Below are 27,481 nucleotides of genomic sequence, written 5' to 3'. Positions count from 1 at the left end.
CCCCTCAGCCTTCTCCTTCCCAGGCAGAACATGCTCAGTGACTTAAGTGATCCTGATATGACACGGTCTCCAGAGGTTGTTCCCTCATCAGCCTGCTTGTCATCCTGGATGAGGTCTGGTTGTCATTTTTCTCCCTGATTGTGGTGTCAGGACTCGAACACAGGACTCCACGTGCGCTCTGAGGTCCACACTCCTCTCTTTTCTCAAATTTGCCTTTTCATTTCTCTGGTCTTTAAAAGGAGGAAAACAGCATTCAGAGAAGAAACAAGCACATACTGTATAATGTTTGAATTTTCAGTTTTCCCATATTCTGTGGTTTGCTGATATAATCATCTTTGGTAATATCTTTAGTAAAAATTACCACTGTCATTTCCCTTTCTCTCCCCACCCCCCCCTTTCCCAAAGGGGATAATACTGAACAGATGTGCCTACCTTGGTCACGCCCTTCAAGTCAGCCTCTCCTCCTCAGTGTGTGAGATTAGCCTGATCCTCTCAGTCAGCAACTCTTTATTATGCAGAGTAAGAAGTGATGAGGGGGAGTGGATAGAGGGCCTTAGAGCCAAGAAGATGCAGATTCTGGTTCTGTTTCTGACACTTATTGGCTGTGTGACCCTGGGGAAGTCATTTAACTTCTCAGAGGAGTTGCAGGTACACTTTGATATAGAGTGTTTTCCCACGCAGAAACTTCCTATATCAAAGAGGTCACATCTGAACCTTTAAAAAATTTGCAAAGCATTGAGTCAGTGTTACAGGCAGCCACGTGGTACAGTGGATAGAGTGCTGGGGCTGGAGTCAGGAAGACTCATCTTCATGAGCTGCAATCCATTCTCAGACACTTACTAGCTGTATAAACCTGGACAAGTCACTTAACCTTGTTTGCCTCAGTTTCCTCATCTGTAAAATGAACTGGAGAAGGAAATGGCAAACCACTCCAGTATCTTTGCTAAGAAAACCCCAAATGGGGTCATGGAGAGTTGGACATAAGTAAAACTACTCAACAACAAGAGGAAATACGAGGATAAGTCAGATATGAGCTAGCCCTGCTTGTGTCCATAACGAACTTGCTGTGTGTAGAGCACTGAGCAGTGGCAGGACAGATACAAATTTTAGGTAAGAGTTGGGTAATGCCTTCATGTGATTCACAGATTAATAAGAGGACAAGACAAAAAGTTAAACTTAGTTAACTAGCACATTCTTGATCAGTGCATTAAAGGAGGAGCTGCATGGAAGAATCAGAGAAAGCAAATAATGACTTCTGCTGGCCACCAACCAGCTTGGCAGCTCTGGGTTCCAGATGCCAGGCTCCACAGGAATTTGTGGTCCCCACAGCAGCATCTGTGTTGGTGATGGGTTTCTTTGATGGTTTCCAAGCCAGCTGTGAGCCTCTTCTTGAGCTTCTAGGGTTCAGAGCTTGTGGTTAGGAGAGGCAAGGCCTCTGTTCTTTCCCCCATCTCTTCTCCCATTTTCTGGGATAGCCCATCTAAAGCATGTGGGGGTGATGTTCCAGGAAGTTTTCCTGATCACAAGGGGTTATTTCCTTCGAATTCCTATGTATTTCATTAGTGAGGAAAATGCTTGATAATTCACATAGAACAGATCATTGGAATATGCAATGTGCCTTTCACAGGATCATACAAAGCCTTACTTCTTTCCTTCCTTCTCAGAATTTTGCATTCTGTACTATGATGGTATCCTTTGTTTACTGAAAACATTCTCTCCTCAAACCTCAATGAGTTGGCAATAAACTTCTGAAATGGAATGTCTTATGTGTTTAAAAATAAAATCACAGCATATACTTCATGTGGGGACCATGTGTCTAGAAGAATGGCCTTCATATGACTTACCCAGTCACAATTCCAAGTCACAATCACTGAGTACTATCACTACCTAGCGGGTAATTCTCCCCAAATTTCTGATAAAATTTTGCCTCTCCTCTCTTCTTGCTATAGTGGGTAGAGTGCCAGATCTGGTGCAGGAAGACCAGAGTTCAAATTCAGCCTCAGATACTTACTAGCTGTGTGACCCTGGGCAAGTCACTTAACCTTATTTGCCTCTGTTTCCTCATCTGCAAAATGAAGCGGAGAAAGAAAAGGAAAATCACTCCAGTACCTTTTCCAAGAAAACTCCAAAAGGAGTCATGAAGAGTCATACATGATTGAAGTTTCTCCAATGAGCATCTATTAAACACCTACTGTGTTCAAGGCACTAATGATACAGAGACCAAAAAAAACCAGTTCCTGTCCTTGAGGACCTTACATTCTACTTGGGAGAATATGCCCTATAAACAGATAAGTTTACACAGATGTGATTATTTGAGAGAGGTTGCCCTTTCATATAGTAAGCATTTGCATTTAACTTTGAATTTAAATAGCATTGTGAACTGTACACTCTCTTATTTGCAAGATTAAGTTCAAAATATTTATGCAAGCGTTCAAACCCTCCCTAGCTTGGCTCTCTCCTGCCTTTCTAGCTTTATTTCTAAGTACATCTCTATATGGGCTCAGCATATCAACTATACCTTTCCTGCCCATCCATCTGGTAGAATTCTTTCCCTTTAGTGGCCACACAGCTCTTTATTTAAGCATTTAACACTTGTATGCACAAGAAGCAGCATGGTATGGTGGGTGATAGGACCAGAACCCTAGACTTGGGTTCAGATCCTGCCTGTGACATGCATGGACTATATGACCTGGGACAAAACATCTAATCTCTTAGTGCTCCATTGATGACATAATTCTATATTATATAATTCTAATATTAGAAATATTAGAACTGTTTCAGATTTGCATTGGTACAAGGAATTTTTATACCAATGAAATCAAAAGTCCATACTGAAAAAAACTTTAAAAAAATTATGTATATCTTAACTTCTTTATTTGATTAAACTCCTTACTAGTAGAGTGATGTCTTATTCATCTTCAGACTTCTATAGCACCCTGCACAGAGTAAGTCTTGAAATTGGGATCTTATCAGGGTGAATATTCCCTCTGTCAATGCGGATCACACCCATCCACACCTTAAAAGGGGAACTACTGTGGTCAGACAACTGATGATGAATCTCTTTGGGCTTAGTTAGGTTAGCCTTTGGGCCTCAAACATCACAGACCCAGCATAAGGCCAAGTGCTGAAGCCTTTTCAGCTTGGTAGAACTGTTGGACTTCATGTTTGACTGCCCCATTTAGTTTTTGGAAGTCTATGATGACCTCCAGACCATGAACAGACACTGGGCAGAGACTTCTCTGGAGGCTGCACCCAGTAGGAACTTGATAATTCTCTGTCTAACCTTCATGTAATGACTTTTATTTCATGAAACATTTTAATGTCTACAAAGTGTTTTCCTCACAGCAATCCTAAGAGGTAGATTCTTCAGGTATTATTAATAATCCAATTTTACAGAGGAGAAAACTGAGGTTGAGTTGCGAAATGAATTGGTTGAAGTTATACAAGTAATAAGTGTCCTGAGTCAAGACTGTAACCTAAGGTCTCCTGACTTCAGGTTCAAAACTCTTTTATGTATATATATATATATATATATATATATATATATATATATATATATATATATATATATATATATATATATATATATATATATGTATATATATATATGTATATATATATGTATATATATACATATATATATGGCATGTTTGTGTGTATGTGCATATGCACACATGTACATATATATAAAATATATACACAGGTATATATTTCATTTAATAATAATTTCTCCCTTCCTCCCTTTCTCTATCTCTTGTTACCCCTTAGCCCCCTTGAAGAGAAAAACAAAACTCTTTTTAGCAAATATGCATAATCAAGCAAAACAGAATCCCTCATTGGCCATGTCCAACAGTGTATGTCTCTATCACCTCATTGGCCATGTCCAACAGTGTATGTCTCTATCACCTCTCTGTCAAGTGGTGGGCAGCATAGGTCATCAATGGTTCTCTAGAATCTTAGCTGCTTATTGCATTGATCAGCAAAGTCAAGTCAATAAGTCATTTATTAAATGCTTATTATGTGCAAAATTGTTTTCCTCTAGAATGCTGTTACTGAATAAATTGTGTTACTGATTCTGTTAACTTCACTTTGCATGTGTTCATACAAATCTTCTCAGGTTTCTCTGAAATCATCCCTTTCATCATTTCTTATAGTGCTGTAATATTTTGTTATGTTCATATCCCATAATTTGTTTAGACATTTCTCATTTGATGGATACCTCCTTAGTTTCTGTTTCTTTGCCATTATAAAAGAGCTACAATAAATATTTTTGTACAAATGGGTCTTTTCTATGATCTCTTTGGGGACATAAGCCTAGTAGAGCTAAAGGGTATGAACACTTAAGTTACTTTTTTGGATATAATTCCAAATTGCTTTCTAGAATGGTCCAACCGATTTACAACTCCACCATTACATCAATGTTCGTTTATGTATCTGTTTTCCCATAATCCCTCTAACATTTGTCATTTTTCTTTTCTTTTCCAATTTGATGAGTGAAGTAGAACCTCAGGGTTGCTTTAATTTGCAATTCTCTAATTACTGGTGATTTCTTTCATATGACCTGGATTGCTTTCTTTGAAAACTGTCTTTTTATCTTTTGATAAATATTAATAAATATTAAGTGGGGTCTAGTCTTCTTTTCTGGCTTCGTATATGCAGATGACCGTCTACATTACGTAGGCTCTTAAATGATTTCTCCAGTCCCAATGAACCAATCTCTCTCTCTCTCTCTCTCTCTCTCTCTCTCTCTCTCTCTCTCTCTCCCTCTCCCTCTCCCTCTCTCTCTCTCTCGCACACAAACATTTACAAGGCAGGGGTGCACATTGTGGCCCTGGAATAGAGCAAAGCTAATTGGCCCTTGTGGGGATAGAACCCATGACCTTGGTCTCATTAGTCTGATGCATTAACCAGCTGAGCTATGGGAGATGTGTCTTGAGATAATCCAGAGGAGTTTCTTGAACAGGGGAAAGATATCTGTATGACAAACTCTGGGCCAAGAAAAGCAGCCAAGTCTTGGTCATTATTCTATAAACTTCTTTCTTAAAGGTCTGAACCAAGCAAAAGTCAGCAAGATTTTCCAAGGGCCTAACATGGACACAGACTTGTGTCTGAGAGGAAGAGAAGCCAGGATTTCTGCCCAAGAAGGGCTTTTAATCTGGGTGGAGGAGTAGAAGGTGAACACTCACAGTATAGGCAGTGTACAAGACAAACATCACACCATCATTCGCCAGCATTACACAATAGAACTATAACTAGGAATTTTAAGTGTCTGAGTCAAGCACCACATACTGCACCTGGGACAATTGGCATGTAAGGTAACTTTACCTGGGGATAGGGATGTGACACTTTTCTGACATGGGGAAACACTGAGATGGGATGAGGCCACTGGTCAGGAGGCTGCCCCCAGGGAAAGGGAGCAGATCACCTGGTAGTGTCCTATTTTAACCATGAATTCTTCATAAGATAACTAGGTGTTAAGATCAATTGTTTTTTTTTCATACTTAGCATCTTAAGGAGCCTGTTCCTAGGGAGTGGGGATGGAGTTCCCAACAAAGATTACTACAACAAAGATGACCATGCTTTGGGGATTGGAGCTAAGAGAGGAATTAAAGTTCCCTCCCTCTTCCCCCTCCCCCACACCCTTACCCCACAACTCCCAAGGTATCTCTAGAGAATATTAGATGTCCAGTTTCTAATAGAAAGAAATCAAGAATTAGAGTGTGTCAGAACAAGGACAGGACCCCAAATCTCCTTATATTCAGTCTAGTACTCTTAGGAAGATTGTTGATGCACCCTTCAGAGGAGATGGTCAAGGGTTACTCTGGCCCCAAGCTCATGTACCCCAGAGAGAGCAGTCCAAGAGACCCTTTCATGGTGAGCAGGGATTTGAGTCATTTGGGTATGGGTCATGGAAGGGTAGTCTCTGCCCTTTGTATTGGGGAGCCCCTCTTCCCCAACCTTACCCCCATGGCCCCAACTCTGCTTAAAAAATGTTAGTTCATCAAGACTTGGAGGGATTTTAGAACATCACACACATTTGTATATCACCTTAAGGTTTTCAAAGCACTTTTCTTAGTTTACAATTGTCCTGTGAGACAGGTAGAACAATAAGTGAAGTGACTTCTTTGGGTTTATATGACTAGTAAGTATTAGAGCTGGACTTGAACCTGGGGTTTTTCTGATTCTGAGTCCAGTATCCTTTCCACTACCTTATGCTGGACCTTACAGCTGGAAGAGAATGATAGAGACAAATTTGTCCAATCCTCCCATTTTACAGATATAGAAACTGAGGTCCAAATTGCAAACTCTTTATTACATTATGTGACACACACACACAAACACACACATGATAACACTCCATTGTGCCATGAGAGTTTTTTATATCCCAAATCCTAGAATTGTGGTTTTGGACTAATATCACCTGGCTTTTTGCCTTTGCACATAGCAGGTAATCAGTAAACATCTATTGAATAAATGAATGATGAGATCATCTGAGGTCACACAGTGATTTATTCACAAAACCCAGTACTAGATTCCAAATTTCTCGACTCTGAGTCCACCATTTCTTTATACGTAGGAGAAAGTAAGAATTCTGGGCTAATTGGAGTCTCAAGAGCAGTGACTAAATGGTAGTCTATGAGCATGTGACCTTGGGTGAGGAAGAGAGGTGGCTTATCCAAGGTCACATAATAAGTGTCAGAGCTGGGATTCAATTTCAGGTTGTCTCGTTCCATTGCTCTCTCCATTATGTCCACATTGCTGGTGATGTAGACCCAGCCTAAGCAGAGATTTTGTTATTGTGGTGGTTCAGTTATTTTTCAGTCATTTTCCGATTCTTCATGACCCCATTTGGGGTTTTCTTGACAAAGATACTGGAGTGGCTTGCCATTTCCTTCTCCAGCTCATTTTTGAAGATGAAGAAACTGAGGCAAGCAGGTTAAGTGACTTGTGCAGAGTCACATAACTGATAACTCTCTGAGACCAGATTTGAACTCATGAAGATGAGTCTTCCTGATTTCAAACCCACTGCTCTATCTATTGCATCATCTGGTTGCCATTCACCATCTTTGTGAGGTAGAATGGCACACTGGATATGGGTTCAAATCCTGCCTCTGGCACTTAGTAGTCTTGTGGTCATGGATAAATCAGTCAACCTCTCCAGCCTCAACTCTCCCATCTGTCAAATGAAGAGGATGCCTATAGTATCTGTATTGCAAGGTTGCTCAAGTGAGATGTGGGATGGCTAGTGTTTTTGCAAACTCTCAGGTACTACATAAGTGTCAGTACATAGAAAGGGAATTAAGAAATGTTTTTCTGAATTTAATTATATTTTCTCTTATATTACCATTCTCCAAGTAAGAGAAGATTAGGAGAGGCAGTGAATGAAATATCTCAGGGTGCCATGAGATCATTTACATCCTCCTTCCCTGCCTTGATCAGAAATGTCTAGAGTATTGTTCAGGCATGGGTGTGAATTTTAGAAAGGACTTTGACAAAGACATTTGGAAGATGGTGACTAGGATGATGAAGAACTTATATAAGGAATGTGAGGATAGGATAATTATCTTCAAGGATTTTAAGGGTGATCATATGATTCATCTTCTGTTGGTCCCAAAGGGTAGAAGTAGGAGCAGGCAATGAGGAGAAGCTGGAGAGAGGTAATAGATAGTCAGGAAAGACTTCTCAACAATTACAGCCACTCAGAACTGAAAAGGGTTGTTTTGGGGAGAAGTGGCTTCCCCCTCCTTGAAAATATTTTTAAAAAAATTTATATAATTAATTAATTTAATTTTAATTTTCCACATTCACTTCCTTAAGATTTTGAGTTTTAAATTTTCTCCCTTCTCTCTCTTTCTCTTCCCCAAGATGGCATGCAATCTGATACAGGCTCTACTTATACTTTCATAGTAAACATTTTCACGTTAGTCATGATGTAAAGGAGAATTAGAACCAATGGGAGGAACCATGAGAAAGAAGAAAACAAAACAAAACACCAAAAGAAAAGAAGAGAAAATAGTCTGCTTCCATCTGCATTCAGACTCCCAAGTTCTTTCTCTGGATGTGGACAGCATTTTCCATTATGGTCTTTTGGAGTTGTCTTAGGTCCTTGCATTGCTGAGAAAGAGCTAAGTCTATGAAAATCAGTCATAGCACTGTTACTGTGTGCAGTGTCCTCTCGTTTCTGCTCATTTCGCTCAGCATCAGTTCATATAGGTCTTTCCAGGTTTTTCTGAACTCTGTCTGCTCATCATTTCTTATAGCACAATAATATTCCATTACATTCATATACCACAACTTGTTCAGTCATCCCCCAATTGATGGACATCCCCTCAGTTTGTTACTTGGAAATCTGAAAAACAGAGACTAGATGGCTATTTTTTCAATTTATTAAGTTGTAGTGGGGATTCTGTTCAACCATGGCTGCTCAGGCCCCTTCTGACTCTAAAAATTCTGAGATTCTGTTGACAGAGAAAGTTTCCTAAGAGTGAGCTGTTCATAGGTAGAATGGTGGGCTGCCTCAAGAGAGACAGGTTGGCGGCTTCCCCATCTCTAGGAAATTCTTGTTCAGGCAAGGATTAAACTAATGACCTCTGAGTTCCCTTTAAGTCATGGGCTGTGTGATTCTTTCATTTCTTACAATGAATGAAATTTCCTAAGCTATTGGTTGTCTATCATGTATCCAGTTTGGTCCCTCCTCCTTTTCCTATTCACTGATGACATCAGGGTTCAGACCATTTAGGTGAACCTCTTTTCCAACACAAGGAGCCTATGTTGGGGAAAAATTTTTAAAAACTAGATCCTTTAAAGAAAACCACACCCACACCCACACACAACAAAACGGTGGCTGGTCTCCCTGGATGTCATTAACTTTAATGTCAGAATGGAAAGAAAGGTATCTGAAAGCCATTTAATATTGTCACTGAAAAGAAGTTAGATTATGCTCAATTTCTGACATTAATGTGCTACTTAAGATAATTTATCATATTGTGGTATTAAAAAAGACATCCTTTTCACTGGGGTGGCTGAGTCGAATTCTAATTTCCTTCTCCCCCCCACCCCCCACCTCTGAGAACACCACTGTGTAGCTGGAAGCCTTTTTCATGTAAGATTTTTTCCCCCCTTCTGGGGTACCATTCAGAGTGCTCCTTGTAATATCCTATCATATAGCAGAACCACTTAAAGTGCTCATCTCTTTCAAAGATGCTGGCAGGCTCCCCTCCCCCCCCCCAATAGAAATAATAAAATCCCTTCTGTAGGAGACAATGGGAAAGAGGCACTTAGAGGAAAACATGAACCAACAAGCCAGTTCACAAGCTGGGCATCAGCAAAGACTACATTTTGTTGTCTGAGTGCACTGGCTGGTATGTTGTTTAATCATTAGCTCCTCTCTGTCTTTTCCCTCCTTCTGTTTTTTTTCTGGGCCCCAGCTAAGTACCAAGAAGCCCATTGACTCCTAAGATCACCTAGGTTGATGGGACCTCTCAGTGCCTGGTTGTGCTTTGACTGTTTCCTTGATGACAAATAACAAATTGGTGTTTAATTCCTTTCGCGCCCCTCCCCCCCCCCCTGCAGTGTCACTGGTTTCCTAGTGAGAAGAACATTTCTTAAAGCAGCCCAAATTGCCCTGCTCTCTAGAAAAAAAAGAACCAACATACAAAAAACCCAACCCTTTATTCCTATCTTGAGATGCTATCAAATCCGGAGAACACATTTGCCTGCCAAAGGCAGGCTAAGGAACAGAAAAAAAGAAATTGTCGAAAATTACCTGGAAGGATACATTTTCTTCTACTTTGCAGGACCATTTGAAAATGAAATAGTTTTGTTAGTGTCATCTGGGAATAAAGAATCGATTCATGCCTAATAGAGGCCAGTTTCTAAAGAGTACAATATAAAAGTGTTTCTTTAAGGTTCTCCCTAGAGAGTCAGCTATTCAACTGCGTGCATAGCAATTTTGCATATAAATTTGCCATATGCTGAAAGGGGGAGTGTATGGAAGGCTTGTAAGAACTATCCACAGTAAACCAATTTTGCAAGGGTTATATATCTGTCACTTACAATTAAATCCATGAAAAATATTGGCTCTGAAATAAGACTTTGGTAATTTGATTTACGCTGTAGTTGAGAAATAAGAGATTCCACTGGAAAATGGACGGTGGCATTCTCTGGTAGAAAATGAAATCGGGTAATTTGATGGTAAGAAGTCTTAATTCAGAATGGTTTGTGTCTAAATAAGCTTGCTTTACAAACCTGCCTGAACAGCCGATTGTGGGCGAGCGTTGCACACGATGATTTTCTCTGGGTATCTTTGGCTTTTGGTGCAGATTTCAGGGGTATCTGCAATGCCCCTGCCAATATGCTCTCATGATCTTTATTGGTATGGGCTGAGTTCTTTATTCAGTCACAGGATATAAGGATTGACTATTGGACTGTTACTGAAATGGAGAAGAATTTCTGGAATCAGCTGCGTGCCTGGTGCGGAATGAAGATAATCGTGTCTTCTCATGCTTTTAAAACATGCAAGATTAAAGCTTGTGAATAAATTCATTGATAGTCCTGGATACTTGGTAAATGCATATGGAAATCGATGGGAATTTATTGAGTTCTTCTGGAATGCAGAGCAGTGTATGTCTTACTTAATTTTAAAAATTTCTAAACTAAGTCTAGACTGGGAGCTTTCTGAGGGATTGGGGTCACAGATCTGCAAGTGGCCTAATTTTATAAATGAGAACATTGGGGCCCCCAGTGTTTAAGCAGCTTGTCTGAGATCACACAGCTATCAAGGGACAAAGTTGGGATTCAAACCCAGATCTTTTGACTCTAGATCCTTCAATTTGACTCTAAATGCCTCGCTAAGATGCCTCTAAGGAGCCAGAAAATTTTTTCTTCTTCTTTTGGCCTCAGTATACCTTAATATGGGACTGGGTATCAGAAAGGGCAGAAGGAGGAAGAAAATCCTTCCTTAAATTCTTTTGGACCTTGACTTTGCTCTTGTCACACTGTCTCTTGTATCATTGTTACATGTTTACATGTTGTGTGCCCTCTGTTAGAGAGTAAAAAGCCAAAGAAATTAGGAGTTTAAATTATTATTTAAATGTAAAAAATTTAAATTAGGACATAAAAGAACCAAGGAAATTAGGAAACTGATTATAAGGATGACAGTTAGATGATATAAGAGTGTCAGAGAGCTTCATTTTTCCAGATAAATTCTGGAATTTTCTCTGCCAAAAGCAGAGCATTGAATACATTCTTGACTTGCCCTAATGATTATTTCATCTTTCAAATGGAGGAGGAAGCAGTGAAGGAAACTACTCCTCTGGACCTTTTGTGAAGGAGGGATTGTTTATCGAACTGGAAATGATGAGAACTTTGTGGAGGATGGGCCATGAAGTGACCTCTCCATCTTTTTGTTGTTAGCATATCCCTTGGCATCTATTGTAGTCTCTGGTACAATTTTTGGAATAAATCATTATTTCATTACAAATAATGTAACTGTGCTGCAACTTGAAGTATTAGGTTGTTTCTTGGGGCATTAAGGAATTAAGTACCTTGCCTCTTCCTGACAGAGGCAAGTCTTTCTGATACTACTGTTTGATCTTAGATTTGTGATAGAGAAGGAAAGGAAAGGAAAACTGGGCATAAGGTGGCAGATAACCTCTATTGGAGATTATTTTGTTCAGCCTGGGGATTATTTCATTCTTTGCATTTCTCCCTCCAGTGCCTGTCAGAGGGCCTGACACATGGTAGACATTTAAAAAGTTCTTATTGGTAGACTGATTCAGCAAGAAGTTTAGCCTGATTCAGTAAGAAGGTAGATAGGATTCCATGGCCTAACTCCATAGAGGAAGTCAACCTAGAAGCAATGGGAAACTCTCTAGAATTCTGAAGACGCACAGACAGTCTAAGGAGGAAAAGAGAGAGTACTCTAAAGAGATCAGAGTGGATCCGTTGAACAACTTAGTTTTAAGGGGAAAAGATGTCCAGAAGATGGAAGCAAAAACAGGTAATACAATAAACAGAAAAGTATAGAATGACCCTCTAAGATTAGTGTTAAGGGTTGTTAAGAATGCTAAGTATAGTACCTTCTCTAGAATTACTTTCCCTACTCCAGTTCCCATTCATGGCTCACGTCCTCAGTGGACAACTGATTACTACTCCTGTCAGGGTGCTAGGGATAATTGTCAAACTTTGTTCATAATAACTCATTTAAGAAACTAATGAGGCTGAATAATAGGCTGGGGCCAGATTACATAAGACCTTAAATGCTAGGTTAAGGACTTTACATTTTGTCCCAGCTGTAATAAATAGTCAGTGATCAGGAGAGTGACATGGTTAGGACAGTTTTATTTTTGGATGATTATCTTGACAGCTATGTGACTGGAGGATGGAAAGACAGAAAGCAGTAAGACCAGTTAGGAGGCCATTACAGTAGACCAGGTGAGAATTGAAATTGCCTGAAACAGCATGGTAGCTGGGAGAGTGAGAGAAGGGGCCAGATAAGAGAAATGTGGTGGAGATAGAATCTTTAAGACTTTGCTCCTGACTCTAAGTAAAAGAGAGTTGGGGAAAAGTAAAAGATGACTTCACATTTCAAGGCTATATGTGACAGGGAGGATTGTTGTACCAGTAACAGAAAGAAGGACTTTAGAGGTATGTGTTTGGAGGGGAAGATGATAACTTTTATTCTGAATGTGTTGAGTTTGAGATGCTGGTGGGACATCCAAGTGAAGATGCTCAGTTGGAGATGCAGGACCATGGTTCAGGAGAAAAATTAGGGATGAATTTATATACTTTATATGAGTATATACTTATATATGTAATATATTTATGTATTTTATATATGCATATATAAAATATGTTTATATACTTATATTCATTTGCTATGAGAGTTGATGAGAAAGATCATTATTTGAGAGAGCATAAAGGGAAAAGAGATGAAGGCTTATGAGAGAGTGAAGTGGGATACACATGCTTTGAGACTGAGAAGAAGTCAGAGAAGTAGGAAGGGAACCAGGGGAGATCATTGTCTCAGAAACTGAGGGAAGGAAAAGTATCCAGGTAGAGGGGGTGGTTAATGGTATCACATGTTATAGAAAGATCAGTAAAAGTCTTGTTCTTAGGAATTTAGATTTTGGATCGGTAGCTGTTAGGTGTTGGTGATTGGATTGTGTGTGTTCATCTTTCGTTGCTGAAGAGGACCATGCCATCAGAGAAATAATGACATGACTTGCACTTGACTTTGTTTTGAGTGAGGGAGGGCTGTGCAGGTCACCAGTCTTACTTCTCTAGAGCTGAATCCAGTGACCAGATATTCATCAGGATGACTGAAGATGACCCAGGATGAGGTAATTGGGGTTAAGTGACTTGGCCAAGGTCACACAGCTAGTGAGTGTCAAGTGTCTGAGGTGAGATTTGAACTCAGGTCCTCCTGACTCCTGCACTGGTGCTCTGTCCACTGTACCACCTAGCTGCCCCTGGTGATTGGATAGAGCAATATTGGTAGAGTAGAGGTCAGGAATAATGACAATGAAAGAATTCATGGATAGTAAGAAAAGGAGAGGTAGTGAACCATTTTTTCTAGGAATTTAGGTTTTGATGTACACTATAACCCAGTTATGGTGCTTAGGGCTTGACATACACTACAACCTAGGTCCTTGCCTTCAGAGTGCTTCCAGCCTCACTGGGCAAACCAGGCAGACTTCCTGGTCACCGAATCCAAAGATGTGTGCTCTTCTTTGGACCCTGTTCATATAGTATGTTTTGACACTACTAAAGAGTATGGGATTCCTGCTTGGATAACTTCTGAAATCCCTTTTTATTCTGGAATTTTGTGATTTGAGGCTACACTGTGCCAGCCAGACCTGAGGCCAATGTATCCCTTTGAAGAAAGGATGTCTGGATTCAGGGGCTGTTCTGTCTTTTTTCCCTTGTGGCTGAGAAACCAAGCAAAGTTGCCTGGCCTGTGTAGGGACCAGACCCACAACCTTAGTCTTTTAGCCCAGGAAGAGGTTTGCTGGAGCCAGCTTAACATAACTGTTAAATTTTTAGGGTTTACATTTAAGCTCGGGAAATCAGCAATCAGCAAGTTGCTAAAAATCAAGGGCCCAATTTATTGTTTTGTTGATTGTCTAGATTTAAGAAAGTGATGGAGAAAATGTTGTTATTAATGCATATCAAATTTTAAAATATGTTGTGCATAGTTTTTTGTGTTTTTTTGGCTATTTGGTTGTTAAATGTTTACCAGCATGTGGTTAACACAGGCTTTAACCCACTGCTGGAGTGTGTATGTGTGTGAGGAGTTTGTGAGTTTCAAACACTACTCTTTCTAATTCTTAGGCTTTTTCCTCTCCTCCCTCTTACCTAGGCCAAAGCCTCCCTTTTCCCTTGTTTTCTAGGCCCTTTCCCAGGTATTTGCAAATTCTATCAGTAGAATAATAACAAAGAGCCTCATATTTTACCCTTAGGGCACCTTTCATCTGTAAATCTCAAAGAGCTGCTGGTATGATTATGTTTTGCTGTAAGCAGAGGTGGTGATTATATTGGGGCTTCAGAGAATACCCCATTTGTCTGTTTATTCATATTAATAGTTGTAGGGCCCCTGACAACTAAGGATTTATATCTTTGATCTGTTTTTTTTTAAAATTCAGCAGTGTTGGTATATGCTGAGATTTCCATAGAGCTCTTACCTCTGAATCAGTTAAGAATTGCCCCCATTCTGCCCCCATTTTTTGTCCCTGTCCCCTTCCCTATGCCATTAAATCCTGCTTTTGTCATTCTATCAGTCTACTCTGGTGGAACTTCTCACTACCTTCCTTAGAGCTAAGAGGAGGGGGAGACCTGGACTATCAGCAGTTCACGTGAAAAAGAGAGGTCCTTAGTTGATCAGGAGTTCTTTGAGCCAGCAATGTAGCGTGGCTGCCAATAAGACAAATGTGATTTTAGGCTTCGTTAATAAAATCTAGTTTCCAAAGGGAAAAAAGTGATAGGGGTACTATCTTTTGCCCCTGTCAGACTACATCTGGGTAATGAGACTAGCTCTGTTTTATTTTTTTAAAAACATTTTTTCCCAATTATATGTAAAGACAATTTTTAACATTCATTTAAAAAAAATTGAGTTCCAAATTTTCTTTGTTCTTGAAAAATGATAAGGATTTTGATATAGGTTATACATGTGAGTCTAATTCTGTTTACCAGGTTTTAGGAGAGACATAGGTAAGTTGAGAAACACTGCTGCATAGTGAATGGAGAATGGGATTATAGCTAGGAAGATGGAGGTTCCAGTCCCGTGTCTGACTCATACGAGCTGTGGGACCTTAGGCAAATCACTTAAGATCTCAGGGGCCCAGGCAACTCTCAAAGACTACACATATACTGCAGACAAATTTCAAGTCTTCATTGGTCAAGGGAGTTCCCTCACTGGAAGTTTCTTTCCCTGTTAAATCAGAGGTTTGTATTAAAAAAAGAGATCCAGAGAGGATGAACAAGTTAGTAAGGTGCTCAAAATTGTGGTGGATAAGGATTAGTTAAAGGAAATTATGTTTAGCCTGTCAAAGAAAAGACAGTGGGCACATGATGACTGACTTCAGGTGTCTGAAGGGACATTATGGGGAAGAGAGAATGGATTTGTTCTGGCTTGTTTTTAAAACCATAATTAGATTTTAGGGTTGGGATGCTTGTTTTGCCTTTTTTGTTATTTTCTCAACCATTTTTGTTGATTATTTTGTCTATATTTGCCAAAACTACATCCAACCTGTTGAGTTTTATCATAATTTTATTCTTAGGTGTCTTCCTTCGCTCTCCATTTTGAAGTGTTTGCTAATTTCCATGTCTTCTGTGTGTCCACCCTCCCTTGTAATAATAACAATAGTAGTTGACATTTATATGGTTCTGTAAGGTTTACTAAGCACTTTATAAACATCAGTCCTGACAGGTAAGTGCCTTTATTATTATCTCCATTTTACAGATGAAGAAACTGAGACAGGCAGTGGTTCATTGACTTGCCCAGAGTCACACATTTAGTAAGTGCATTTGTCTGAGTTTGAATTTAACCTTCCTGACTCCAAGTCTAGCTATACTTTATATTGTTAATAGGAAATTCCAGTGTTGCTTCTAATACTTCTTTTTAAAAATATGTTTTAGAGATGCCTATTTACACCAGTCATTTTTGTATATACACCCCACCCCCAATGGAATCCTTCCTTGTAACAAAGAAAAACAAGTAAAAAATGACCAATACAATGATTGTATCTGATGGCATGTGCTGTGTTCTGCCTTTGTTACCATCTCTTACACCTGCCAAGAGGAGAGGGATATGTTCGTTATTGATTCCCTGGTACCATTATCATTTTCCCCCCAATTACTCAGTGATTATTTCATTTGCATTGTTGTAGTGGTTGTGAATATTGTTGATTTGGGTCTACATATTTCACTCAACGCTGGGTCACACATTTTCACATTTTTTTTGACTTTCTCATATCAGTCAATAACATTCCATTCCATTAAAAAACTATTTATTTCACTCATTCCTCAATTGTTTGGCATCTGCTCTGTCTCCAGTTCTTTGTTATCATACACAAACATTTTTGTTTTATATTGGACCTTTCTTTCTGTGTGTGCGTGTGTTTTTTTATGTTGAGATATATGCCCAATATTGGGATTGCTAGATCAGAGTGTGAACAAGACAGTGACTTTCCTTGTGTGATTCTACATTGTTTTCCAGAATGGTTGGACCAGTTCCCAGCTTCACTAACATCATATTAATGTCCATGTCTTCCCACAGCACTTCTAACATTGACTGTCTCTGAGTTTTTTTTTCTGTTAGCTCTGCTCATAATTTGGTCATTTCCCCATTTGATAATCCCATTTTCCTCTCCTCTCCTCTCCTCTCCTCCCCTCTCCTCTCCTCTCCTCTCCTGATTTCAGGACCAGTGCTCTATCCACTGTACCACCTAACTGCCCCTACTTTTTTTTAATCCATTATATATTTTTTTCCATTGCAACCCCAAATTCCCTTCTTTTTCCTTCACACTTTGCCTCCTAAAACAACTTTCTTTTGAGGGATTCTAGTAGCTAGTTACTTCCTTTTTAGTGAATCTCAAAGTGTGGAGCAACCTTGGAGGCCATCTAGTTCAACTTGTACTCAAAGAAGAATTTCTTTTACATTTATACAGCATCTTTGTAGTTTCAGTGACTGGTCTCCCACTACTTCCCATGGAAGCTCATTTTGCTTTTTGAAAGCTCAGAGTATTAGGCAGATTCTCCTGACATTATGCCTAAAGTTGTCTTTCTACAGGTTCTACTCATTGCCCTCAAGTTCTGCCCTCCCTGGGGTCAAATAGAATAAGTTGAATCCCCTCTTCCTGACTCAGGCCTTTAAATACTTAAAGGTTCTAGCCAGGTCCCCTCTTCTCTGAGCTAGACAACCCTCAGTTGTCTTGAGGATCAGTTGAGATAATATTTGCGAAGCTCTTAGCACAATACCTGGTGCATAGTAGGTGCTGTATAAACACTCATTCCCTTCTCCTCCTTATGGTTTGAATTCAGTCCCCACCATGCTTGTTGTCCTCCCTTGGGCACTCTCCAGCTTGTTAGTGTTCTTGCAGCCTGGCCAGGCATCTCACTTCCACTCCCCCAACACATACATGCTAAGTGATTCAGATTACTTTCCCAACTTCTGATCCCTAACATGTCTATCCTTCTCCCTATCCTATCTGTCCTTCAAGGCCCAATTCAAAGTCCCACTTCGTTCCTGTACCACCTCAGCCCATAGGGACTTCTACCTCTGAACTCAGAATGACTATAGTTTTTACTGTATAATAAAATATATCCAAGTTGATAGCACTATGAATCTTGGTGGCAGATGCAAGAATCCACACATTAAACCACAGCATGATAGAACCTTGGAACTGGAGGACATATCAGAGAGTATCATCTAGTCTAATCCACAAATGATCCTTCTACGATGTCCTCCATTCCCAGGCTTTGCTTGAAAGAAGCAGTGAGATGGGCTGTTTCACAGCTAAGTGAGCTAATGGATAGAAAGCTGGATTGTAAAGTCAAGAAGGCCTGAGTTCAAATCCTATCTCAGATGCTTAATAACTTTATAACTCTGGGCAAAAGATTTCATTTCTCTGGGTCTCAGTTATTTTAATTGTTAAGGGGGTTGTACTCAATGACCTTTGATGTTCCTTCCAAATTGAAATCCATGATCCTATGATTTCCCTGGTTGGATGCCCTCTGTAGACTTCACTTTCTTCCTTTGTAAAGTGAAGATAAGTATTTCTGCCTCAACTTTTTTACAAAGCTGATTAGGAGGATTAAATAAGATAATAGTGGAGAAATTAGTCTCAGGCTCCTGCTACTTGGATTCCTTCTACCTCACTGGAACTGAAATTGAACTGATAAATGCATCAACACTTCTTGGTATGCATGTGTTATTATGGACTATCTACTCTATGCTATTCCATTCTGAATTATTCATCCATTCAATGAAATGGGCTACCATGAAAAATGGGGAGTTTCCCCTCCTTAGATGTCTTCAAGCAGAGCCCAGATGACCACTCTTTGTATATGTGATAGTGGAAATTCCTTTTGTGTATGGGTTGGCTGTTTAGGTGCTACCTAATTATTGAAGCCTGTGGTTCATTTATATATTAAGTCAGCATGTGAGAGACAACATATGGGCAGCTATATGATGCAGTAGATAGAGTTCTGGGCCTGGAATTAGGAAGACTCATCTTCCTGGGTCCAAATCTGGTCTCAGATACTTACCAGTTGTGTGACTCTGAGAAAATCATGTAACCCTGTTTGCCTCAGTTTCCTCATCTGTAGAATGAGCTGGAGAAGGAAATGATAAAACACTCCAGTATCTTTGCCAAGAAAACCCCGGATGGGATCATGAAGAGTCGGAGAGGCAATGTTGTCCAGTAGAAAGAGCACTAGGCTAGGAGTTATAAACTGTGGATTCCAGGTCCAACTCCAACAGTAATTTACTTTGTGACTTTAGGTGCAAAAATGCTAAGTGAGGTTCATGGCAGAATAGTTCCAGCTTTGGGATTTGGAGGTTTAGGGGGATGGAATCAGGAAAGACTTCTTGTAGGAGGTGGCATTTGAGTTGGATTTTAAAAGATGAGTAAGAATTCAATAGAGTGTGAGTGAGGGAAATGAAGGAAATTCCAGGTACATTGTTCATCCTTCATTTTTGAGGAAACCAATTGGATTTAGTTATGAACTGGATTTAAGTGAGTTCTGAAAAGCTGTCAGTTTCGCGCTCTCTTCCTGTGTCATTGAAGTCCAGTGGCAGGACAAAAGTCAAGTAGACTGGCCAGAATGTAGTAGATACTCTTGACATTTTGATACCTGACTAAGCTCTAAGCATTCCACGGTGCCTTTTTTAGCTGGTTTCATGGCTATTGGACAAAATTGTTCTCATCTGCCCATTCCGCTAGGAAAAGTCTTCATATGCTTAGGGTAGCCATCCCTCTAACTCACTGACAATTTTGAGGCCTGTAGATTACCCTCAACCTGATTTAGCCTGGGTGTGTCTGCTGCACATGCTGCAGCTTCTTGGAGCCACAAGTGAGAGGTGAATTTAAGGTGGATACCAAAGACACACAAGCAGCTCTGAAAAAGGCTCCACAGGCCCTCTTACCAAAGGAACTAATCCTCTCTGAACACCTCATACATTCCAGGTATGGATACACTAAAAGGAAGAGAGCTGAATGAAAATGAGGGACTTGTGTTGAGGATAGAGAACAGTGTTGAGTGGGGCAAAGGATGGTGACACCAGATTTCTTGAATGTGACTCAGAAAAATTGGATTTGTACTCTGGAGGCAGTAGGGAGCCAGTGAAGATTTTTGAGCAAAGAAATGACACTGAAAAATTTTACTAGCAGAGGTGTGAAGGATAGATTGGAAGAGGAGACAGGGGAGATAGGAAGGTCTGCAAGGAGTCTACAGTAGTCTAGGTAGATAGTAATTAAAGTAATGAGACAATTGTCAGGAAAAGGATGAAAGATTGGAGGAGAGATGTTGTTTTTGTCCTTTGTTCTTGAAGAGGACCATAACATCAGGAAGATGATGCCATGACTTGTAAGTGAATTGGATTTAAGTGAGGCAGGACTATGCAAAGTCACCAACCTCACTCTCTCCCCTGCAGCCATCTGGGACCAGTGGCAAGATGTAGATCAGAATGACTGGAGATGGCCCTTAAGGTGAGATGTTATAGAGGTAGAGCTGACTTGAGTTTTTGTGTTTTGATATGAAAGGACAAAAAGATCATGGGATCATAGATTTAGAGGTGGAAGAGATCTTAGAGGTAGCATTTATCTAATCCAATTCATTTTACAATTCAGGAAACTAAGGCCCAGAAAAGTGTGGAATGACTTGTTCAATGTCTCACAGGTTAAGTGACAGTCAGGATTTGAACTCAGATCCTTCTATTCCAAATCTGTCCCTGTGCCACACAGGGTCAAACATTCTCCAACAAGATCAGGAGTATTTGCCCTCTAAAGGAACACATCTCCAATTTTGCAACAAAAATCAATGTGAAAATATGATTTGATATGCAGAAATTTACTTTCTAGGCAGCCCCACCCACCAGCCCCTCCCCAGTGCATTTATTCTGTTCTTAAGTGAGGCTAATGGGTGTCTGAGCCAGCTCAGACTTAAGCAGCAGATGGCCCCAGGGCTCTGGGGGTCTTGTTAGGCCTTCTGGAGAGCATTCAAGCCGGTTGGTGGTTTGAATGAATCCTCTTTCTTCCTGGGCACAAAGAGCTGTACCAAGAGACAACCTCTTAGTGGTACATCCTAATGACCCAGTGAAGAGAGTGTCTGACAGCTAGAATCTATAGAAGCCTGAATGAAATGGTTTCCTCCCATTCCTGCTTTGGAGTGGAGGGCTGGGGAGGGGGCGGGTTCCCTGTTGTAAGGACACAGTCTTGGACTTTAGAATTCAGTCTCTTTCGGTTTCTCCTTCCTTCCTTGAGGCACTGCCCAAGGCAGAAGAGGGTGAGGAAGCTGCTTTTTGGAAGCTTAGTTTTTCCTCTCACTAAACCCTTTAACAGCTGGGGGGCAACCATATCCCCTCTATCTCCTCTAACAGATACAGACTTATTGTAGATTCATTGGAGCATCCAGGAGAGAGGTGGCTGGCACAAGTCACTGTGGTCACAGGATAATGAGAAAGGATATTAGAGATGATCTATTTCAACTTAGTCATTTTACAGAGGAGGAAAATGGGGAAATTACTTGTCTAAGGTCATGCACTTAGTGGTTGGTTCTCAAGCCCCAAATCTTCTGACTTTGAATCCTTGGCTCTCTTCCTACTGCTGAGTCCTTGGCTCTCTTCGTACTACCCAGCACTCTCCCTGGCTGCTCCAATGCAATGCATCCACATGCCTGAGTCTGGAAGCCACCCTGTAATTTCTTATCTTTTTTTTGCCTACTTGTGAAATGCCCTCTCTCATCACCCTTCTCCTCCTGCTGTGTTTCTATTCCTGCTTAAAGCCTACCTCAAATGCTGGCTTCTTTTTGGAGTCTGCACTGATTCCTGAGTTGGTTACAGCATTCCCCTTCAGTTAATAAGTCAGTGACAAAGAATTTATTAAGTGCCTACTATGTGCCAAGCATTGGAGATACAAAGAAAGGTGAAGGACAAGAGGAACTAAGTCTAGTGAGGAAGAATAATTCATATGGCACTCACTCCTCCATTGCACTCATCATGAATTATTTTGTTACGTTACCTCTGTTTATGTCTTATTCCCTACTAGATTATAAGCTTCACAGAGGTAAGGACTGCCACCTGGACTTTGTATTTCCCCTGATGCCATTGCTTTTTTTTCCTGACATTCTCACCAATAGCCTATTGGCTGGCCTCCTCACACCCCCCCAAACCATCCTCCACTCAGTTGTCAAAATGATCTTCCTGAAGTGCATGTCTGACCTTGTCACTCCCCCACTCCATAAACTCCAGAGGTTTCCTATCACCTCCAGGATCAAATATAAAATCTTATGTTTAGTGTTCAAAGCCCTTCATAGCCTTCCTACTACCCTTCTCCCCAGTCTATTTACCTACATTTGCCTTCGCGCTGTTCTTAAAGCAAAATAAATAATAATAATAATGGCATTTATATGTCATTTACTAAATGCCAGGCTTGGTGCTAAGTGCTTCACAGAGTATCTCATTTGATTCTCACAACAATGTAGGTAGGAAGTAGGTACTTTTAATCAGAGATTTTAAGTCACTTAGTCATACAGCTAGTAAGTATCTGAAACTGGATTTGAATTCAGATCTTAGTAACATATAAATGAGTATTTAATAAGTGTTTCTGGACTGATTAGTTTTGCTTGGCACCAGGTCTCGCGATTACCCCTGGGCTACACTAGCAGCTTCACAGGGGTAGAGAATGAACAGCACCTCCCTTTCCTCCTCATCAGAATCACTGCTCCCTGTGTCTCCAGAATTTCATTCTTGAGGACTTTCTATCCCCTGCAAAATATGGGATTATTGGATCCTGGATAGCTTTCCTATGAGCATGTGAAATGTTTTCCTTGTGTCTAGGGTGCCTGTCAAGCCAAGACTGGATCTGTTCCTTTCTTTATCATGAACTCTAGGATGGAATAGGCATTTGCCAACAAGGTTCCCATAATTTCTGTTGTGATGAAGGCCAAGCACTATAAGTTTCAGTTTCTTCATCTACAAAACAGGGATAAGAAAACTTAGCCTCCCTGCCCCACAGGGTTGGTGGGAAGGCCATTTATAAATATTTAGGCACTAGAGAAATACAAGCTCTTGATAGACTAATAATAATTATTATTATTGACAGTATACCTTAAGGTTTGAAAAACAGTTTACATACGTCATTTCATTTGGCACCAGAGGTATTAATTTTCCTATGTTACAGAAGAAGAGACTGAGAGTTACAGGTTTAAAAGACATGCCCATGGTCACACTGTTAGTCTCCCCATCCAGGGCTCTTTCCACTATACAAACTGTCTTTTTAAAATATATACATATATATCTATAGATATAATATGTATATATATAAAGAAAGTGCTTTTAGTGTCAGGAATATGAATAAGGTTTTTAAGGTTTCTTGTGGCTCTGTCTCCTGGTCTGCTTCTTGCTGCATTTAGGACACAGGGTGAGGTGAGGATCACGAATGAGTTGGTTTGGTGAGCAGAGCGGGGCGATGCCCCGGGAGCTCAATGGCCCCAGCTCCAGGTTTGGTCAGAATGCCATCTGCCTCTCTCCCTCTCAGGTAAAGGTGATGGTGCGGATCTGTACGTCGCCGGGCGCCCCTCACTCGTCCGAGCCCATGTCCTTCCTGAAGGTGGATTCCCGCAAGAAGCAGGTGACGCTGTACGACCCAGCCGCTAGTTCCCCGGCCAATGGGGGCTCTCGGAGGACGGCAGGTGCTGTCCCGAAGATGTTTGCCTTTGATGCTGTGTTCCCACAGGATGCTGCTCAGGTGAGTGAGGCGCAGCAGGGCCAGCGGAGGGAAGGAAATGCCAGGCTTTTAGCTGCCTCCTAATGTTTGTAGCATTTTTCTGGGGGTGGTGAGAAGAGTGCTCTCGTTCTCCTGTCATGGATCAAGGGATCAAAACGGGGTCCAGCCTACAAGGCTCCTTCTTATTCCACCAGACGTGGTGAACCCTGGCGAGATTGAGGAACATTCTCTGGTACAAAATTGGGGTTTCTTGGCCTGTTCTGGCCTCTGATGCTAGATGCCAGGTTCCAGGGATCTCTAACATGGGTCCACTCTAGAGAACAGAAAAAGGGCTGAGAATGGGTGGTGGGGGAAGCATTGTGATGCCAAGTTATAGCCACTCAGCCCTTCATGTGTGATGCTGGTTCTTCAAGACCTCAGGCAAGTTCTCAGTCCAGCATCCTGCATGAGACTTGGCACAGGCAAATCAGATTGTGCAGAGCCCCAGTTCTGTTCATCAGTGGATCTCATTGGGCTCTTACTCTCACTCTTGTCAATAGCTCAGTGCTTGGAAGGCCAGCTTAGAAACAGCAAGTCTCCGTTCATTTCAGCTTTCCCACTCTGGCTCTGGGCAACCCCAGAAGGAGGGGGAGAGAAGTTGGCTCCTTCCTTACGGCTATCTGTAGTGGCTGTTGCTTTTTTGCCCCACAGACCAGTTACTCCACCTTCCCTGCTGCAGGGTGCTAGAAGAGATGTGTAAACATGGCCCCCAAGTTCATTCTCACTTTCTCCTTTTCTCTCTAGTTTTTCAAAGCACAACTCGCATACCATGAGATGCAAGAATATAAAAAATGGATTTTAAAAACCGATGAACATATTAAGCATGTTCATGGGTAAGGCACACATGTTTACATGTGTATTAAATGAGTGTGCCATTCCTCTGACTATATTTGCATTTACCCTGGATGCATCATATATGTGTGCTGCATGGAATAATAAATCACATTTTCCAATATTACTCCCTAAATCCTTTTAAGAGCTCATCTTGAGAGCGATATTTCAGTTTTTTTTGTGTCGGTGAGTCAGTCCACAAACATTTATAAAGTATTTGCTCTAAGCAAGGTGCAACGAAAGGCAAAAGCAGCTCCCATTTGCCCTCAGGGAACTCAAATTCTTTTATTCCACTGAAATTATTTTTGTATCTGTTTTACATTTACTTATCTGTATACACAAACACACACACATATATGTATGTATTGTTCTCCAACACCCCAGTCCCCCAAGTAAGTATAAAGTATCAAGGACAGGGACCATCTCATTTTTGGCTTTTGTCTCCTTACTACCCGGTACACAGTGGTGCTTAATAAATACTTGCAAATTACCCAAAGGGAAGATTTGGTTTCTGTGTTCCTGAAGAGATCCTACAACTGCCTTTTCTATGGACATTTCTTGATTCTGATGCATATTGGGGGGTAATCAGGGACAACTATGCCCTCACCCTCTGCCACCTCCACATCTCCTCTCCTGCAGGCCGAGGTGTGCTCCGGGACGGTGGCAGACGTGATCCAGTCAGTTGTGAATGGTGCTGATGGCTGCATATTCTGCTTTGGCCACGTCAGGCTTGGTGAGCACCCAGTTTCCCCTCCGTTAATGACTCCGTCAGTCTGGTAATTACATGCTGTCAGCTCCCGGAACAATAAAGCTGGAGTCTGGAAAGAGATGGGGATTTCTTCTTAATTAGCTTTGCAAACTTCCCAGGTTTATTCCTGCAGCCTTAAAACCTTCAACTTTAATGGGGAAGAGGTTGAATAATGAAACTGAGAAGCTTAAGGGGCATTGAGGGGGTCGATGTGCTGTTCCCTGTTTTGTGGAATGATTGTAAAAATACTGGATTTAGGGTCAAAAGGTCTGGGTTCAAATCCTGGTTTTGCCACATTGGCCTGTGTGGCCTTGGGCCCTTCTCCCTGGGTCTCAGTTTCATCACCACCACCATCATCATAATCATTATCTTCATCGTTCCAGCTGATTTTTATGTGGGAGCATTAACGTTTTGTAAAATGCTTAATGCATCACCTTACTAAATGCACAGACAAACTCTATGAGGCAGGGTTGTTACTTTGCTCCCATTTTACAGATGAGGAAACTGAAGCTCAGAACCTCTAAGTGGGTGGTTAATACATGTTTGTTAGACTGAATTGAATTAAGAGACTTGCCTGTGGTCTCACAGCTAGATATTGGAGGCAAGATTTGAAAATAAGGTCTCTCCTAACTTCCTCTGGGTTTCTGTCCATTCTAACATGCTGCCTCGTCTGTAAAATGAGACAGTTGGTCTAGAGCAGGGATTCTTAACTTTTTACATCATAGACCCCTTTGCTAATATGGTGAGGTCAATGGATACTTTCTCAAAATAATATTTTTAAATCCATAAAAAAAGGGAAAGCAGTTACATTGAAATAAAGATGTAGTTTTTTCTCATCTAAGTTCACAAAACCCCTAAAATGTAAGAACCCCAGGACAAGATGACCTTTAGAGGGGCCTTCCACTCTAAAATTCCATATTCCTGTGTATCAGAAAGACCAGATGAGTTTGAAAATTAATGTTATGGGATTGAGTTAGAGGGAAGGATGTGATTAATGAATATTAATAGATCTATCTTGAAATGGACCCTGACCCCTCATGGCCTTGGGGATAGGATAAGACACTAAAGCAGCTGGTAGTGTGGTGGATAAAGCATTTGGTCTGAAGTTAGGCGGGCCTGAGTTCAAATCTGGTCTCAGATGGAGTCTGCGCAGGTCACTTCATCTGTTTGCCTCACTTTGCTTAACTGTAAAATGGAGAGAATAATAGTACCTACCTCCCAGGGTTATTGTGAGGATCGGAAGAGATAATATTTGTGAAAGTGCTTAGCACAGTGCTCAGCAATTAATAGATATTATACAAATGCTTATTTCCCTCCCTTCTTCACTTTAATGAGTGGGACTGTGGTCAAAAACGAACCAAGGCTTAATTGGATGATATGATCAGGGCTCAGTCTGGACCTGGGTTCCAGGGGCATTTGAGTTGAGTGCTTTCCCTAACAGCACTGGAGCTGGTATAGCTGATATCCAGAGCATGGGGTCCCCTCAGTTCCTGTTTCCATTCCCCATCACTTAACAATAACTGCTCAGCCTTTTTTTTCATGTCATTCCCCGCAGGGAAGTCATATACCATGATTGGGAAGGATCATTCCACTCAGAGCTTGGGGATTGTGCCCTGTGCCATTTCTTGGTTGTTTAAGTTGATCAATGAGCGGAAAGAGAAGACGGGAACTCGGTTCTCTGTGCGCGTTTCTGCAGTAGAGATTAGTGGCAAAGATGAAAACCTCAAGGATCTGTTAGGTGACGTCGCCAGTGGCAGCCTTCAGGATGGCCAATCTCCTGGGGTTTACCTTCGAGAGGATCCTGTTTGTGGAACACAGGTATAAAGAGCAGCCTGGCAGACCCTGGCCAAGCCAAACCCTTCCCTCTCTTGTCTTCCTTTTAATCTGAGTATAATTACAGCCGTTTCTAAGGTAGCTTAAAAAGAAAGAAAGATACTGTCTTTAATTTTTAATCCCCTCTCCCTGGCTGTACATATTTGTTTCTCTGATAGCCCTCGAGACTTAATCTGTCTGACAAAAAATGCCAGTCAGCCCTGTCTCTAATGAGCTGCTTCCTTCTTGATTTTCAGCTTCAGAATCAGAGTGAGCTCCGGGCCCCGACGGCAGAGAAAGCCGCCTTCTTTCTGGATGCAGCACTGGCTGCCCGGAGCACCAGCCGAGCTGACTGTGATGAAGAGGACCGAAGGAATTCACACATGCTGTTCACCCTCCACATCTACCAGTACCGGATGGAGAAGTGTGGCAAAGGAGGAAGTAGGTCTCCCTTCCCCTTTTCCCTCCTCCTGTTCCCTCCCCCAACCCCCTCCTCTTCTAGGTTTTGTTCTGAGGTTTAGGAATTTCCATAGGATTTCCACAAGTGTCAGGATGCTACAAATGCATGAAATGCTATGCAAGTCCTTGTGGCTGTATACTGTAG

At 41.1% G+C, this 27,481-nt stretch overlaps 1 protein-coding gene across 3 annotated transcripts in view; it reads left to right on the top strand.

The window, feature by feature from the left end:
• Nucleotides 1-27,481, top strand: part of KIF26A (kinesin family member 26A) — a 165,099-nt gene that overhangs the window by 115,761 nt on the left and 21,857 nt on the right. For 2 of the 3 annotated variants that reach the window (XM_072630068.1, XM_072630067.1), the window contains exons 6-9: nt 23,259-23,468; nt 24,957-25,050; nt 26,621-26,883; nt 27,135-27,318. In XM_072630068.1, the coding sequence (XP_072486169.1) occupies nt 23,259-23,468; nt 24,957-25,050; nt 26,621-26,883; nt 27,135-27,318 (751 nt within the window). Of the gene's footprint in view, nt 1-3,718; nt 7,267-23,258; nt 23,469-24,956; nt 25,051-26,620; nt 26,884-27,134; nt 27,319-27,481 lie in introns of those variants that run through there. The other variant, XM_072630069.1, reaches the window with a different exon arrangement.

Source organism: Notamacropus eugenii, chromosome 1 (assembly GCF_028372415.1).
Source record: "Notamacropus eugenii isolate mMacEug1 chromosome 1, mMacEug1.pri_v2, whole genome shotgun sequence".
NCBI lineage: Eukaryota > Metazoa > Chordata > Mammalia > Diprotodontia > Macropodidae > Notamacropus > Notamacropus eugenii.
The sequence above is the reverse complement of the archived record's forward strand: the minus strand, read 5'-3'. Positions and strand labels throughout refer to the sequence as shown.